Source organism: Scyliorhinus canicula, chromosome 8, assembly GCF_902713615.1.
Source record: "Scyliorhinus canicula chromosome 8, sScyCan1.1, whole genome shotgun sequence".
Lineage (NCBI taxonomy): Eukaryota > Metazoa > Chordata > Chondrichthyes > Carcharhiniformes > Scyliorhinidae > Scyliorhinus > Scyliorhinus canicula.
In genome coordinates this window covers 130,041,094-130,054,417 of record NC_052153.1, presented here as the reverse complement: position 1 = coordinate 130,054,417, position 13,324 = coordinate 130,041,094, and the positions used below count along the sequence as shown (strand labels likewise).

Here is a 13,324-nt window from a genome sequence, read left to right as displayed (position 1 = left end):
TGGGCCGAATGGCCTCCGTCTGCACTGTAAATTCTGTGAAAAAGACACTCACGCCATCCCTAGAACAAGTCTGGTTAACCTTCGTTGTACTCCCCTAATGGCAATAATATCTCTTTTGACTTCAGGGGACGAAAACTGCACATTGTACTCCAGGTGTGGTCGCAGTCTAATCAAGCTTTTATACAATTGAGCAAGAATTTACCACTTCTGCGCTAAATTCTTCTTGCAATTAAAAGGTTAACATTCCATTAGCCTTCCTAATAGCTTGTTGAATCTGCATGTCAGCCTTCAGTGACTTATGGACAAGGACACCCAGATCCCTTTTTACATCTGCACTTTCTAATTTCTTGTCATTTAGGAAATACTCTGGACCAATCCCTTCTACCAAAGTACCCCACATTTTCCCACATTATATTCCATCTGTTACATTACTGCCTACTCACCAAGTTTGTCCAAATCCTCCTGTAGCCACTTTACAACTTCCTCACAACACATTTTCACCTAGCTTTGTATCATCTGTGAACTTCATTTGGTCCACACACGAAAATCATTGACATATATCGTGAACAGCTGGGGTCCAAGTACTGGTCCTTGCAGAAGGTACCACACAAGCCACAGCCTGCCAAGGCGAGAATGACCCATTTATTCCTACTCTTGTTTTCTGCCCGTTAGACAATCCTTAATCCATGACTGTATACTGCCTCCTATCATGCGATGTGTATTACAAATATAAGTGAACCTTCTTCCTTGTGTCTCCTGAATTATATATATCCCATGTGCTTTTATTTTGCTAATCAACTTCCTGTCGGGGCCTTTATCAAAAGCCTTCTGACAATCCAAATATACCACGACCATCGATTCTCCTTTGTCAACTTATGTTAGCAACATCCTCAAAGAACTCCAAAAAGGTAGATTTCCTATTTGTAAATCCATGCTGAATCAGACCATGATGTCTATTTCTCACATCCTTCATAAATCGATTCTAGCTTTTTCCCAACCACTGTCATGTGGCTAAAAGGCCTGTAATTTCCTCGTTTTCACTCTCCCTCCCTCCCTTCTAAAATAGGGGTAAACATTTTCAACCTTCCAATCTTCTGGAACCATTCCAGAATCTATAGAATATTTGAAGATGATCACCAATGCAGCCACTATCTTCATAGCAAACTCTTTTAACACTCTGGGATGCATAATATCAGGTTTAGGACTTACCAACTTTCAGCTCCATTAGTTTTTCCAGTACAATTTTCTTACTTATACTAATTCCCTTTAGCTCACATTCTCCCGAGTCCCTTTGATATCTACATCTGGGAGATTTACATACTGGGTGGCACGGTGGTTAGCACTGTTGCTTCACGGCAGCAGGTCCTAGGTTCAATTCCCAGCTTGGCTCACGTTCTCCCCGTGTCTGCGTGGATTTCCTCCAGATGCTCCTGTTTCCTTCCACGTCCCGAAAGACGTGCTTGTTAAGTGAATTGAACATTCTGAATTCTCCCTCAGTGTACTTGAACAGGCACCGGAGTATGGCAACTAGGGAGTTTTCCACAGTAACTTCATTGCAGTGTTAATGTAAACCTACTTGTGACAATACTAAAGATTATTTCCTGTGTCTTCCTTAGTGAAAACAGACACACAATGTATCATTTAGCTTCTCTGCCATGTCTCTATACTCCATTATGAATTCTCCAGACTCTGCCTGTAATGCACCCTCATTCGTCTCAGCCAGACACTTTTTTTACATATCAAGAGAAGCTTTTACAGTCCGTTATGTTTATTACTAGACTGCATTTATATTCTGTTCTCCCTTTGTCAGTTTATTTTTTTATATTCTATTAAGGCATATATAATTTTAACAATTTTCAAGAGGAAAATCAACAGAGCAAATACCAACTGTTGCCAATCGGCACCAATAATGTTGCCAATTAATAATGATGCTCTTTAGAGTCGCCAGGTATCAAATGATACGGCCACAAGGCTTTACCAGATATCAAAGGACCACACAACCAGTTAGTCCGTTCAAGTTCAAAGATGGTTTATCAAGAATAAACACAAGGATTACTTCAACATGCAACACAAAACACTACAAGTTAAACTATATCTAACACCTACAATAACCTATACTTAACTTCAGGGCAACTGGCTCTATGCAGATGGACAAGGCCTTTGTCCGGACCTTGATGTGGCTGGGTGGAAGAAGTGGCTCTGTTTCTGCTGGGCTCAACCGTCTGGTAGCGATCATTGGTCTTGCACTTCTCTGTCTGGTCGTTATGCTGCACTTGGGTTGGCATAGGCCGGATCCAAGACAGACCGAGCACATTGTGGTGTCTCTTCTTATCCCTCTGGGATTTCACGCTCTTTGGGGTGGTCCTTAACTTGGACCCAATAATTCGAAAGGCTTCGATCACTGCCTTCAATTTTCGCCAATAAAGGAGCGGGTGCCTTGATGGCTGGGCGTGTCCTTAGCGGTCATTGAACTTGGCTGTCAGGGCTCCCTGAGTAAAGGGAGTGGCGCCGATTAGCCTGTATCGGTTACCTGAGTACAGTCCTTTTGTTCTGGGGAAATGGGCCATTAGAATGCAAACGAGCGGGGGTTTTGATCGCGTCTAGCTATCGGAGTTGCAAATACACACACAAACTCTGAGTGTCTGATTCCTCGGTTGGCCATAATTTCCATGGTCCTTTGCAAGTGGCCATCTGAGATGGCTACACAACCAAACTCAGCCAACATGGCTGACATACATAATTCCCCAATCCCCCTTTTCCACTAACTATTTTCCACCTAAACCAACCCCCCCATGCCACCCTCTTTCCTTTACACCCCCCCACCTTTCTGCTGATCGCTTAATTTTATCCGACGTCGTTGATAAATGGCTGCCACCTCCAGGCGAACCCTAGCATCAATTCTCTCAGGGAGAATTTGATCTTCTCAAACCTGAGAAACCCAGCCACGTCACTAACCCATACCCCCGATTTTGGGGTTCCGAGTCCCTCCATGCAAACAATATCTGTATCTGGGCTACCAAGGAGGCAAAGGCCAAAACATTAGCCTCCCTTCCCCCCTGGACACCCAGGTCTTCCTACACACCAAAAAATCGCCACCTCTGGCCTCAGACCACCTGCACCTCTTCAGGTTTGCCACTATTACTGGCAACTTGATAAGCCTTTTCTTTTAATCTTAAAACAATCCTTAACTTCCTTTCTCAGTCACGGTTGACTGGTCTTCTTGGTTTTTTGCATCTTGAAGGGATGTATTGGTGCTGTAGGCTTTATAATAATTCTTTGAAAACTATCCTTTGCCTATGCACAGTCATACCTTCTAATGTATTTTCCCAACCCACCTTAGCCAATTTGTCCCTCAAGCTTTCATAATTTCCTTTACCAAAATTTATATTGAATCTGAAGGCAGTGTGTGAATGTAAAATTCTTATATTCTGATCATTCATCGTTGAAGTCTGTCCAGCCCTCTCAGAATTTCATACGTTTCAATTAGATCCCCTCTTGTTCTTCTGGACTCCAGTACATACAGGCCGAGTTGACCCAATCTCTCCTGCAACATCCTTACAATAAATGTGTTTGAAGGATACCCATTAAATAGGACATAAAGACAATTATATATCCAAGTGCAACAAATGTCAACTAAGCGTCAAGTGCTCTGCAATTAATCAACCAACTCAGAGAATTGTTACAGCAATAATTGGTCATCACATGGCGCGCTGAGTTCATGCCAGCTCTCTGCAAGAGCAATTTAGCTAGCCCTATTCCTCCATCCTTTCTTTGTCCCTGGATTATTTTTTCCTTCAAGTGTTTATCCAATTTCCTTTTGAAAGCCATGATTGAATCTGCACTTTTTAAAACATGTTGCCTTTGCCAACCACCTTACATCTGCAGTATAGTTCTTGGCTCTTCCACAGATGGGAACATATTCTCCATGTACTCTGTCTAGAGTCTCGATAGTAAATTTATCAGTCTTTCTTCAGGTTTTCATCACAAACTGAAATATTTCAGTGTGGTACTGAGCAGATGCTGCATTGCAAGAGGAGCATGAAAGATCGCAATGTACGTTCATCTCATTTGGTGTCTATGGGACCTTGTTATGTGTAAATTAGCTAGTTTATACAAGAGCAATCCAATTTCAAAAAGTAATGAATCAACTATGAAGTGATTTGGGGCACATTTGTTTGCTTATTTTTCAGTAATGATGCAAGGTGACTTCTAAAACATTAGCTTGTCTTTGCAACTGCTGACAAATCACTTTGCATTTCCAGCATTTTCTATTTGTTTCATTTATCTACATTTGCAGCATTCTTCTCCATTTTACTTGTACCACCATAAAAGGAAGTTTCCAGGAAAGCTAAATGGCTTAAAAAAAAAAAATGCCTGGATTTGTTATCGATCTTTCAGGGTAAAGTTATGAGAGCCTTGTAATGCACTTGGAAGTTGATGATTCAATAATCTCCAGAGAATCCATAGAACCCCTGCAGCGCAGAAGGGGTCTGCACCAACCCCCTGAAAGAGCACCATTACTAGCTAGGCCCACTTCCCTGCCCTATCCCCATAACCCCACCTAACCTGTGCATCTTTAGACAATAAAGGGGCAATTTAGCAAGGCCAATCCACCTAACCTACACATATTTAGGCTGTGGGAGGAAATCCATGCAGATACAAGGAGAGCGTGCAAACTCCATACAGGCAGCCACCCAAAGGTTGAAATTGAACCCAGGTCCTTGCACGGTGCAGCAGCAGTGCCCCCAAATCTCTGGGAGATTCTGTTTTACAGGAAGCAGAGAGATTTCCCTAATTAAGAGACAGGACTGGCCAACACAGACTCAGTCATCTGATTCTGAACAACTGCAAATCTAACAACTTTCCAAACAAAAAGATGGAAAAATAATTGTATAAAATAACTGAACAAATTACACACAAGACTACTTCAGAAGTGGGAAGAGAGTTTGGCCAAATATCAGTATGAGGAAGTATTGCAAACTTATCCCCATGTGAATCAATATTCTGCAGCATAGCTCAGGTCTTTAGCTTGTAAGTGCATCTGGATTAATATTTTAATGTTGTTAATGGATAAAGAAAAATAAATCAAAACATAAAATTGTCATTGTCTGGGCTTCTTCAAAACAAAGGGGCATATACAAATGTCAATGGCACAGGGAAATCAGAGCCATTTTTACAGATCTATTAAAATAGCCATAATACATACCAAATATATATTACATCATAAGAAATCCAAGTCATGCTACCAAATCAAAAAATCATATTTCACGTGGCTTTAAGTGAAAACACATTCAGACCGTCATGCCTATGGCAGCTCTTTGAAAGATATAGCCAATTAGTCCCACTCTTTCTCCATTACATTTTCTTTTATCTACATGTATTTTCCAGGTTCCTTTTGAAAGTTAGCACTGAATGTGCTTCCATTGCTCTTTAAGGCAGTGCATTCCAGATCATCATATTTCACTACGTTAACACATTTCTTCGTCCTCGCTGTTCTCCTGCCAATTAGCATTAGCTGATGGTGAGGTGGAGAATTTCTCTCGGTGTAGTCCATCAAACCGATCATAATATTGAACACTTCCATTATTTTTTAAAATCTACTTTCTCCACTCGAAGGAGAACAACCCCAGCTTCTCCAAAAGCTGAATTCATAAACGGCCAGAATCCCGATCAGTGACCCTCAAACTGTTGGTCTCACTGATATCTGGGCTTCTCTAACACCCAACGCAATTGAAGGACGTTTCCCCAAATCGCTTCCTAAACATGAACCATTGATAATATTGAGAATATTTACCCAGCAGCGAATGGACCACAGAGCCTCCTATGTCCGCCTCCAATCCCAGCATTCACCGCGGAAACCCACACACCACCTGACGGAATGGAAAGGGGGCGTCAATCAATGTCAGCCAGGGGTTGCTGATACAGAAATATTTTGCGGCATTATTCCGGTGGTCAGATGACTCGCCTCACTCTTCCTCGTTTTTGTTTTGTTTCTTTGAAGCTAAAGGTCGGATCAGTTAGGATCACGTGATGGGTGTTTGCCCCGGGTGCCGCGGTGAGGGATGGGATTTGTAGTTTGAAGCGCGGGACAGGGTTGCCTTGTTATCCCGTCCTGCCCGCATCGGGCTGCCGGCTGGAATGGAACGTTCGTGCCGTTTGAACCGTTCCATCGTAACCGCCGCCGTTCGGCTCTGGATTGTGTTCGCATTTCACAAAGCGGAGAGCCGGCGGAGCGGCGCCGGGGTCGACACACCGGAGCAACCAGTGGCACCGCCGGCACCCAACATAGTGTTGGTCACATGTGACTCTCTGGTAAGGGGAAGTTTGGCATTAAGGATGGATTGGTGGGGGAGATTGAGTGAACACTTGCGACCAGTTCACACTGTGCAGTAAATAAAATGCACGATCTTGTGTTGTAAACTGGACATTTATTTTGTGTCACAAGCGAAAGACTGCGGACATTGGGAACGACTCAGCGAGTCTGGCAGCAGCTGTGGAGAGATAAACAGGGCTAATGTTTCTTTAAAACTTAAAATAAATAACGCGGGGGGCTAGACGGGAAGACTATTTACGAGACACTGACAATCATATAAAGAGTCAATAGATACCCAACTCCATCTCCTGATTGTGAAAATTGGAATAGATTTGTAATGGGTAGCCGTACCATTATCACCCATTTTAACACGATTGCCGGGAAGCCAAAATTGCTTCCCATTATACTTTCAATTCCTGAGCCAATTTTTAGGAGGAAACTGCAGCATTTTCTGTGTAAAAGTACAGTTAATGGATTAATGTAGAGAAAATCTTGCTTAACCAACTTGACAAAGTGTCTGCACAAGTAGACCTTTTCTTTATTGATTCACAGGATATGGGTGCCGTTGGTAACACAAGCAAATGTTGCTCTTTAGGAGAAGGTGGTGAGACACTTTGAACTGTTGCAGTCCATCTGATGTAGATATATCCAAGATGCTTTTAGGAAGGAAGTACCAGGATTTTGATCCAATGACAGTTTAGGAATGAGGAAATACAAGTCAGAATGATGTGTAGCTTGAGGGGGAATTTGCAGTTGGAGGTTTTGCTGCTGCCCTTCTTCCTTCTGGTTGATGGAGGTTGTGAGTTTGGAAGGTGCTGCTGAAGTAGCCTTGGCTAGTTTGGAAAGAAAGTGCAAACTCCACACAGGCAGTCACCGCAAGGCTGGAATTGAACCTGGGACCCTGGCGCTGTGAAGCGTCAGTGCTAACCACTGTGCTGCCGTGCAGCCCCTTGAATGGTGGAGCAGGCTCGAGGGCCGAATGACCTACATCTGCTCCTTTTTTGTATGATCGTATGTATATTAAAATAGCTGCACATCTAGGAATCTCTGGGATTCCACCAGCTGGCACAAAACTGCAAATAACAAATGTTGAACTATGTAGTGAAACCTGTAGAGTCAGAAGGTATTGGAATCAAACTGTTCAGTCTTCTGATCAAATTGGAAGTTGGGAATTGTGCCTACGTCTAGAAATAACCTAAGAGACAGTAAAAAGAAGAATCATGAGGTTATGTTAAAATTGTATTGAAAGATTAGAGTTTTGGACTCGGGCTAGAAAGGAAGTATTTGAAATTTTTTATTTGTCGCATTATACATTTAATGAATTGGAAAAAGGTATATCTACAATTCTAATTTGTATAAATTACAAGAGCAAATCACAGGGACACGGGTTTGAACTAGTAAAACAAAGGCATATTTTGAATTATTCATCAAACAAGGCTCTACCTATCATCCCAAGAAGATGTAAAAGAACCCAGTGTATAATTTGAATACTTGGTAGTGTGCCCAGTGTCTTAATCCACATTCTTCACTCTGTCATTGTTCTATTTCTATGTTTGCTTAATAGAAATTTACCAATTTCTCATGGGACTAGTAAACTAAACATAAGTTCAATTTATTTGAAGATATAGTACAGGATTGCTCAGCAGGCAGATTTACTGTAAAGATTCAATAGCTATTGTTAATAGGAAAGTACAGCTGCAAACCCGGTAACTATAGACCAGTGAGCCTTACTTCTGTTGTGGGCAAAGTCTTGGAAAGGTTTATAAGAGATAGGATGTATAATCATCTGGAAAGGAATAATTTGATTAGAGATAGTCAACACGGTTTTGTGAAGGGTAGGTCGTGCCTCACAAACCTTATCGAGTTCTTTGAGAAGGTGACCAAACAGGTGGACGAGGTTAAAGCAGTTGATGTGGTGTATATGGGTTTCAGTAAAGCGTTTGATAAGGTTCCCCACGGTAGGCTATTGCAGAAAATACGGAGGCATGGGATTCAGGGTGATTTAGCAGTTTGGATCAGAAATTGGCTAGCTGGAAGAAGACAAAGGGTGGTGGTTGATGGGAAATGTTCAGCCTGGAGTCCAGTTACTAGTGGTGTACCACAAGGATCTGTTTTGGGGCCACTGCTGTTTGTCATTTTTATAAATGACCTAGAGGAGGGCATAAAGGATGGGTGAGTAAATTTGCAGATGACACTAAAGTGGATGGAGTTGTGGACAGTGCGGAAGGATGTTACACGTTACAGAGGGACATAGATAAGCTGCAGAGCTGGGCTGAGGGGTGGCAAATGGAGCTTAATGCAGAAAAGTGTGAGCTGATTCATTTTGGAAGGAATAACAGGAAGACAGAGTACTGGGCTAATGGTAAGAATCTTGGTAGTGTGGATGAGCAGAGAGATCTCGGTGTCCATGTCCATAGATCCCTGAAAGTTGCCACCCAGGTTGATAGGGTTGTTAAGAAGGCGTACGGTGTGTTAGATTTTATTGGTAGAGGGATTGAGTTTCGGAGCCATGAGGTCATGTTGCAGCTGTACAAAACTCTGGTGCGGCCGCATTTGGAGTATTGCGTGCAATTCTGGTCGCTGCATTATAGGAAGGATGTGGAAGCATTGGAATGGGTTCAGAGGAGATTTACCAGGATGTTGCCTGGTATGGAGGGAAGATCTTATGAGGGAAGGCTGCGTGACTTGAGGTTGTTTTCATTAGAGAGAAGAAGGTTAAGAGGTGACTTAATTGAGGCATACAAGATGATCAGAGGATTAGATAGGGTGGACTGTGAGAGCCTTTTTCCTCAGATGGTGATGTCTCGCACGAGGGGACATAGCTTTATATTGAGGGAAGATAGATATAGGACAGATGTCAGAGGTTGGTTCTTTACTCGGAGAGTAGTAAGGGCCTGGAATGCCCTGCCTGCAACAGTAGTGGACTCGCCAACACTAAGGGCATTCAAATGGTCATTGGATAGACATATGACGATAAGGGAATAGTGTAGATGGGCTTTAGAGTGGTTTCACATGTCGGCGCAACATCGAGGGCCGAAGGGCCTGTACTGCGCTGTAATGTTCTATGTTTCTATTTAACTCCTCCACACCACATGCTGCTAGCTAAAGTGAAAATTCTTCTGCACAATGTCTGTTGGTCACCGAGGCTTACGTTCTGGCCAGTCGTCATCATCATATTCCCACTCAGTGGTATCACCAAGAAACATCATTACTTAAAACCAGATGACCTGGTTATTTATTTAATAGTCATGTGAAAAATAACACATTTAAGGCTTAAAAGTTAGACAAAATTACTAAAAAGAGAGGCATTTTGCTGAATCTTTCCATCTTGCAGTCATCAGGACAAATGCAAGAATGCAATTTTTTGAACAATCACAGCAATTTACTGCAGAAGAAAAGGGTGCTTATTGGTTGGTAAGGTCAGCTGATTGGCTGAAGCATTACCACGGAGAAAACAATGGGAAACTATGGGCTGTCTAGCTAGAAGTGAAATATATTCATACTCGGAGACCTCTTCTTTGCAAACAAAGGTAATGCTTTCAAACCTTGCCCATCCTGAGAGGTAGCAATGGTGTAGGAACACTAATCAGAGCCTGGTAGCTCTGAATTTGCGGAACCTATTAGCAGGCAATACAGAGCAAAATCGGGCTCTGATTGGTGAACTCTCCTTTAGAGCAGGAAAACGGTCTGCCAGACGGTGAGAGATAGTGGAGACTTAGAGCAGTTCAGGCGCATCTCCTGAATTGGAGTGAAGTTTCTGAACTTTCATTGAGCGAAGCAGCAGCCAGCTTTCTGACATTCACCCCAGCAGCAGCCTGAGGCAAAAATGAGTTTTGTGAACTAACATGGGGGTGCAAGCCTGTGAAGTCTTCAGTGAAGTGAGGAGGTGGTGCTGGCGAGCAGACGTCAACAGGAGCAATGGTATAACTCTGGATCCCCAGACCAGGACTGAGGAGGGCGGGCAACCAATTGATCGACCAGCCAAACAAAGAACAGAGGCCAGGCCAGGCCAGATAAAACCATCAGCCAGCCAGAAGCACACCTGGGGTCATCGTAGCTTGAGCCCTGGCCACCTGATCGAGAGGTGAGCAGTCAGGACGTGTGAAGGCCAGGCAAGCGCTAGCATTGTGGTTTTCGGGGACTGGGGCAACTCAACCAGAGCCAAAGACCAGGACTGAGAGTGAAAGGGCTTGCCAGCAACCAGACCATTAACAGCAAGTGAGCAGCGGCCAGGCCAGATAGGCCAGAGTCCAGGGCTTGGAAGAAACTGGATTGGCAAGAGCGAGAGCAGAGGCCAGGTGAATTAGACAGTAGGAAAACCACAAAGGCGAGCATTATGCCTCTCAGCCCTGGCCTTTGGCTAGCAGCTGATCCCCGGAAACCACAATGCTGGAGTTTGCCTGGCCTTCACACTTCCTGACTGCTCACCTCGTTCAGGTGGCCAGGACTCAAATTACGACAACCCCAGGTATGCTTTTGGCTGGCTGTTGGTTTTTTTCTGGGATAGCCTCTGTTCTTTGTTCGGTTGGTCGATCAGTTGGTTGCCCGCCCTCCTCACCCCTGGTCTGGGGGTCGAGAGTTATACCATTGCTCCTGTTGACGTCTGCTCGCCAGCACCATCTCCTCACTTCACTGAAGGCTTCACAGGCTTGCACCCACATGTTAGGTCGCCACCTGCAAAGGAGAGCACCCCAGAAGTGCAAGTCATTCTCTGATGAGGAACGTACAGTTCCCAGTTGTTTTCTCCATGCCATTGTTTCAGCCCAATCAGATTGATGAATCACACCCATGTTTTGCTTGATATAAATTGTTCTCTTTTTAAATTTGATGTTCTTGCATTTGTTCTGTTGAGTGCAAGGTGAAAAGCTAAGGCAATATGTCTTCCCCTTTTGCAATGTTCAAGGTCTGTAATGATGTGGAGATGCCAATGTTGGTCTTGGGTGGGCACAGTAAGTAGTCTTACAGCACCAGGTTAAAGTCCAACAGGTTTATTTTGAATCGTGAGCTTTCAGAGTGTAGCTCCTTCATCAGGTGATTAACCTGGTGTTGTAAGACTTCTTACAAGTTCTGTAAGTAACGGCCAAGTAACTGTTAGACATAATTGCAACATTTATGCTCTATTTGGAGTTTAATTGTTTTTGAATCAACATTTACTTATAAGAGGATTAGAAATGTTATAAAAATTCTAATAACCTGATACATTAATATTTTTTCAAATTTTTTATAGGATGGACGTTTGACATTTGGTCCACAGAACCAAACAATTAAACTTCCGAGCATAAACTTTATGAAAAAGAATGGTGCTGTTTTTCTGAATGCCTACAGCAATTCACCAATTTGCTGCCCTTCTCGAGCAGGTATGCTTAAAAAATATATACTTTTATGAAAATGTCCTAGTTATTCCGAACCTAATGTGGCTTTACACATTGGGTAAGATTCTCTGGCCCCCCATGGTTTGTTTCTTGGCAGCGGAGGCTGCTCGCTGTTGGCTGGCAGTGAGATCTTCAATAGGATTTCTCATTGAATCCACCCTATACTGCTGGGAAGCCCATGGCGAGGGTGCACCATTGGCAGGACCAGATGATCCTGCTGGCATGAACATCTGGAAGATCTCGCCCATTATGTTCCATTGTTGGGTGCTCCAGATTGATAATATATGGATCCGCTTACTTAACGTCTCACTTACAATTTGCTGGTGTCATGGTGGCTGTGACAGTTGCAGAGCACAAACCAGTCCCTCTCTCACAGGAAGGTGTTGCTCGTTCTGGGTGAGTGTGCTTTACACTCAATTTGGCTCTGTTACGTTCCTTAGCTCTAGAGTCGCCAGGTATCGTTAAGATACCGCCACAAGTTTCAAGTTCAAGTTCAGACCAATAACTCCATACACCAGTTAGTAAGTTCAAACAAGACACGTTTATTATAATACAGTAATCTACTAATCATGCATATAAAACTACAAGACTAGGCTAATCCTACCACTAATAGGCCAAATACTTATCTGGATAAGGGAACTGCCGGATCAGGGAACAACGGCCTCTAGCTTTGTCCTGGATCCGCAGGCTTCCAGTCGATGTGGACTAAAGGGGTCAGGAGTGTCTACTCTCGTAGCGTTCATTGTGTGACACTTACTTGTTGGCGGCTGCTGTCAAGGCCTCTCCTCTCCGTGGTCAAGTTCGAGAGCTGCTACAAAGGTGTTCTTGTTGGGAGGGCCGGCTGAGAGAGCTGGTCAAGGAGAGGCTGGCAGAGAGAGCTGGTCAAGGAGAGGCTGGCAGAGAGAGAGAGCTGGGGTCGGGGTCTCTGTCTTATACCTCTCCCAGGGTCTCGTGCCCACCTGGGCGGACCCTCTATACACTCGCAATCGATTGGGTCTCTTCCCAATCGATTGATTTGAATTTCCCCAATAACGGGGCAGTATCTCGATCACTGGGCAGTTCTTGGGGCTTATTGTTTTGGACTTCTCTTGACGCCAAGAAGTCTGGCCTTCTATTCAATGTAGCGATCTGAGTTAACTTGTTTCCATTGTACCTGGGAATCACCCGGTATCGCCTCATTAGTATGCTAACTTGTTTTCTTTCACAGTGCTGTCTGGTTTCTGCAGCAGTCAGAATACACAAGCGCTTTTGCAAGCTGCTTGCTTTTGCAACATGTCCATTTTCCCTGCATTCCTTGTAATCTTCCATTTTGTGTTGAGCAGTGGCCACCCCAGGTGGCTACAAAGGAAAATAAGATCACATGGGTATCAATGTTCCTCTTTTTTTTATTTTTGCACGGCATAGCAACAGATTGAGGCTTTCCAACAAGTTAACTGTTAAGGAAGGTGCAATGTGAGCAACCTGTATACATAAGAAAAACAGAAAATGGTGGAAATACTCTGCAAGCCTGGCAGCCTCCATGGTGAGAAAGAATCAAAGTTGACATTTCAGGTTGATGAGCCTTCGGATGTTCTGCCTTAACGTTCTGCTGTTGACCTGACCAAAGTTGACAATTTATGGTGGAAGTTGTTGGTTTTAT

At 43.6% G+C, this 13,324-nt stretch overlaps 2 protein-coding genes across 6 annotated transcripts in view; one reads left to right on the top strand and one right to left on the bottom strand.

Moving 5' to 3' along the window:
* Positions 1-5,998, bottom strand: part of ttc37 (tetratricopeptide repeat domain 37) — a 130,649-nt gene extending 124,651 nt beyond the window's left edge. For both annotated transcript variants that reach the window (XM_038805244.1, XM_038805245.1), the window contains exon 1: positions 5,795-5,998. The gene's annotated coding sequence lies outside the window, so the exon portion shown is untranslated. The remainder of the gene's footprint in view (positions 1-5,794) is intronic.
* A 109-nt stretch (positions 5,999-6,107) lies between these two features.
* The window catches only part of arsk (arylsulfatase family, member K), an 84,933-nt gene continuing 77,716 nt past the window's right edge, over positions 6,108-13,324 (top strand). Inside the window, exons 1-2 of one of the 4 annotated variants that reach the window (XM_038805247.1) lie at positions 6,108-6,312; positions 11,541-11,670. In XM_038805247.1, coding sequence (XP_038661175.1) covers positions 6,139-6,312; positions 11,541-11,670 — 304 coding nt within the window. In that variant the 5' untranslated portion in view covers positions 6,108-6,138. Of the gene's footprint in view, positions 6,313-9,865; positions 10,011-10,036; positions 10,398-10,455; positions 10,612-11,540; positions 11,671-13,324 lie in introns of those variants that run through there. The other 3 variants (XM_038805248.1, XM_038805250.1, XM_038805249.1) reach the window with 3 other exon arrangements.